Below are 4,577 nucleotides of genomic sequence, written 5' to 3'. Positions count from 1 at the left end.
TTCGTTTGGATCATCTCGGATTTTTTGAGACATAAGACATTTTTTAATCACTAAATTGGTCCACGGAAGCAGAAAGACTGGTGTTTCGGTTCTTGTCGCCTGCACGGAGATTAGTCCCTCACGAATGGCCTCTCACTCCTCCTCCGGAGACAGGCCAGGCCTCTCCTGATTCCATGTACTCTCCGGAAGGGGGCAGCAGATGAGTCCGGACCCCATGACAGGCTGAACGGGGCCGGTCCCCCTGTGACTGTACAAATCAAAATACCCCCGCCTCCTACCCCTTACAGTTTCCATCGGGAGGGAAATACAACCGAGGCCTGCATTATGTCTGCGACCCCGGCCTCAAGTAGTTCGAACCCTCGAAAGTTCAGCGAGAAGATCGCCTTGCATAACCAGAAACAGGCCGAGGAGACACGGGCCTTCGATGAGCTCATGTCTGACCTAACTATGTCCAGGGTTCAATTCCAAAAACTTCAGCAGCTGTGATTGGCACAGTCCCGGGCTTAGTATTATGGTGGCTCCTTGCCTAATGTAAACCAGATCAGCAGCAACCCGTCTGATTTCCAGCCGTCTTTACACCACACTGATAGCAGCCGAGGAATGCGCCACCATGGGTTGGTAGAGCGAGTTTCCCGTAATCGGCTACACTCTCCTCATCACAGACCTGTAGAGAAACATGGACGCCAATGTGACAGCTCTCCGTATGCACCTGTTTATCTCTCGCCCCCACCTGACAATAGCTGGAGAAGAACAAATTCTGACTCCGCCCTTCACACCAGCACCTCAAGTAATAAATCACAAGATCCATTTGGAGCAAACCAGTCTATGTTGAGGGTTCCCAGGCCACCTCAAAGAAACACAAGTTTACAGGATGGTGAAGCTGACGGCTTTAGTGAAGTTTTCTCTTTCCCAAATTCCTTGAATGAAGAGTCTATGTTGAATTTAAATAAGCCACTGCCCAAACAGCTATGGGAAGCAAAGAAGGTCCAGTCCTTGACATCTCGTCCCAGGTCCTGTGAAGTGCCCGGTATTAAAGTTTTTCCATCTGCTGATCAGTCTACAAGTCTATCACATTTCCAAGGAAATCTAAATACAGGTGGATCACTGCCAGATTTAACCAACCTGCATTTCCCATTCCCTTTGCCAACTCCTTTGGATCCAGATGATACAGCGTATGGCAACCTTAGCTCAGAGAACAGTACAGGTGGTCTTCCTGCGGCCATGACTCATCTAGGCATTAGTGGTTCCCCGGGTATGCAAAACACACACAGTAACCCTTCCATCCATTCATCGTTGAACAACAGTCCTCTTACTCCTACTATGAACAACCATGGGCCTCATTCTGGTTGCAGCAATCCTGCCCTTCACTCATCCCTTCGCCTGGCTTCCCTCAGTAACCCTTCTCTTCCTACTTCTGCTATGGGAAATTCCCCAAGAAGAAGACACACTCCTGTTAGCCCTTTGACTCTCACTCCCAGCAGTGAGTCCAGCAGGAGTGGACAATTCTCTCCAACAAACCCATTAAATATGCAGCCACATTCACAGGGTATCAACATGGACAGGCATCCTCTTTCTCTTCCTCCCTTGGAGCCTCCCCCTCCATGTCCATTATATCAAGAACAGTCCCAGCATCCACTTCATCATTCACAGCAGCAAGTGCATGAATCTCCTGAGTCACAAAGCTACCAGCCTCCATCACCAGTACCCTGCCCACCTCTGGACTTGAACTTGACTAATAGTGCTCTAAGTGGCTTATTTGCAGATTCTTTCTTCGATCAGCAGCAGCCTACAAGGCAGGGGAAGTATTTATGGCAGCAGGAACAATATGATATGTTTGGAAGTCCAAGCAGCTCCCTTCCAAATAGCAATGCCTTCTTCGATCCTAACATGAATCTTCAGTACTCTCAAGCATCACTAATGGGATTAGGAGGCAGCCACGGAAATTTACAGGATCCTTTCCAGCTGCGACCAAATTATTTGTACTCCAATTGTGGAGGAAGTGTCCCAAACATTATCCTGACAGATGACTCGAGCAACAGCTTATCAAAGGACATTAGCAATGCAGTTGCTGGAGTTTCTGAGATGGGTTTTGATGCAGATAATACATTTCAGTTGGATGATGACCTGAAAATTGGACCTCTCAGCCTGGAAGGACTCAGCATGCTTAGGGATCCAGACATGGTCCTGCCTGACCCTTCAATAGAAGACAGTTTTAGGTCTGACAAGCTGTGATCAATTCTTTAAACTGAATATAGACTTTTAAAGCCTACCTTTAGCGACAAAAGAAAACATTTTGGAAACACAACAAAAATAAGATTCTCCTTTCCTTTCTTGATCACTAGTTTCACTTGAGCAGGTTTCTCTGGGTACAAATCAAGCAGATATGCTCCGATGTTGTCTGGAGACATAAGGAAAGAAAATATTTTTTTTCTTGCAAAGGATAATGGACCTGAGCCTGCTTTGTTAAACAAAGCTGGTAACTGGTGTCTTGTAGAAAAACACCTGTGTTTTCTGAAGTAAACTAGGTAGTGTAACCACATTTTTACCAGTTACATGGTAATGTGCCATTGCCTTAACCTTTTTATCATTAGAAACCTACAGCATATTGTGATACAATACTTTGCAGCTCTTGTGATAGCAACATATTCATTTCTGTGTATATTTTTTATGTATTGTTTGTTGACAATGTAAAAAAGAGACAGCCCAATAGTGGAAATAGTATCAAAGCAAAAAACTGAGACTGAAACCACTGACCTCAATCATTGACAGCTAATAATATAATGACCAGTTGATTCTGCCATGAATTGCTGCCATTTTAACTGAGATATGGTCTTAAACATAGCAAAATAATCTTTTGGAGGAGAAAAAAAATTGAAAAAAAAGTCCATGGCTGTACATGACGTCCTGTGCCTTAATACTAGCCACTTTCTTCAATATATAATTAAATGACCGGATATTTTTTATAAATAATTTTGTTCAGTCATGGAATTTGTTTTCTGACGACCCAGTGCTGGAAAACTGTTTTTTCAATCCGTCTTATATATTTTCAAAAACTACAACATTATTGAGAACTGTGGGGCCATTAAGAAAAGGCTTCAAAATCCAGGTTGTTTATCTAGTCCATATAAAACACATGACATGACAAATTTTGGGTTGTCTTTATAGAGAGTACTGCCTGTATCAATGATTGCTTGCCAACTAAAGAAATTAGAGAGCTTGGTCTTCCTTGGCCAAAGCCACTGTTCTTACAACAACTTTATCAGGTATCTAGAAGAAGGTGTCATTTTCTTCATTAACTTTTAGTGTGCTAACAAAAATAATTGTTTAACCAAATTTGCATGCCCATCCTTCAAAATAATGAGTCAGACACTTGTAACTTGTCCTAGTAAGAGAAAAGCTTCTCAATGAACTCTTATCACACTATGCCTTCACTTATGGAAACTATTGAAAGTTTTATCTTCTATATGACCCAAAAGGAGCTCTCTGTGATCTGATATAAACTAGACTGGCTAGGGAATAAATTGGCAATCATTAAGTTAACATAAAATGCCTAAGATCTTTTGGGAGAGTAATTAACCTAAGAGCTTGTTAAGTGCAATAGACCATACATTTTGCTATTTAGGTTTGTAAAGAATAACCTTTGCATTTTCCATTTGTGCCTTACCTGCAACTCCAATAGTAGTTAAATGTGCAGATTATCCAAAATATCTTTGAAAATCTATTGCAACCCTTATTTATTTTTTTTATTTTTTTTAAAGCCACAAGTGTGGCAAATTCTAGATATTTTATTGATAAGATGACAAAGAATGTTTTAAGGGCTACAAGAACACCAAATGTATTTCTTAAATATTAGTAGAGCAAAAAAACAATACAAATTACAGCTTTTTATGTTAAAAAGAGATGGTCAATTATTGATTAGTTTGTATCTAAATGATGTTTAGATAACGTTTTAGGTGATTTATATTTATGCACCTTTGTTAACTAGCTTTATTTCCCAAGCAGTGGCAGACTACAAATGCCCATGCCCATTACAGCCTGGGGAAATGCCTTTGGATATTCACGTACCCTAAACATCATATCTCTCTTTCACAGCACACATTGCACTTTTTCCAGAGCACTTGCTTACTTATTTTCTCTATTCCTCCAGTTCATTTTACTCTGTGCACTTTTGCTGTGGGTCCAACAAAAGGTGCTGTTCGGCTTTTTGCAGCGCCTTAATATTAAACTGTGTGCCGATCTCTCGTTTGGGGAAAAAAAAAAAACTATTTATTACAATGATCTAAAGTTATTTCAGTTACTTTTAAAGGGTCATTAATATCAAAAGGTATTATTTTAACTTTTTTCACCCTTTGTGCTGAAAATGCCTTAATGGCAATTATCATTATCTAATATTTAAAGAGACATTGAACTCAAACTTAAATCATCTAAAAAAAATATTTTAAGTGAAGAAAAAAATTGTAAAACCTGATCTGTTTTAGCTGCTTTTCCTACAAAGTACCCTGTAAAGTTCTTTTACACCTAGAGAGGCTTGAGTGCATTATACAGCCATTTTGATATACAGCAGCCCCAGCATTTTG

At 40.6% G+C, this 4,577-nt stretch overlaps 1 protein-coding gene across 1 annotated transcript; it reads left to right on the top strand.

Annotated features, from left to right (window-relative positions):
• Nucleotides 1–226: 226 nt before the first annotated feature.
• On the top strand, nucleotides 227–2,326 carry LOC128642928 (CREB-regulated transcription coactivator 3). The gene has a single exon (XM_053695820.1). It carries the CDS (start codon nucleotides 601–603, stop codon nucleotides 2,230–2,232), a length of 1,632 nt encoding a protein of 543 aa, XP_053551795.1. The 5' UTR covers nucleotides 227–600; the 3' UTR covers nucleotides 2,233–2,326.
• The last annotated feature ends 2,251 nt before the right edge of the window (nucleotides 2,327–4,577 follow it).

This window comes from Bombina bombina, chromosome 1 (assembly GCF_027579735.1).
Source record: "Bombina bombina isolate aBomBom1 chromosome 1, aBomBom1.pri, whole genome shotgun sequence".
Taxonomy (NCBI): domain Eukaryota; kingdom Metazoa; phylum Chordata; class Amphibia; order Anura; family Bombinatoridae; genus Bombina; species Bombina bombina.
This window is presented reverse-complemented; position numbering and strand designations above follow the sequence as displayed.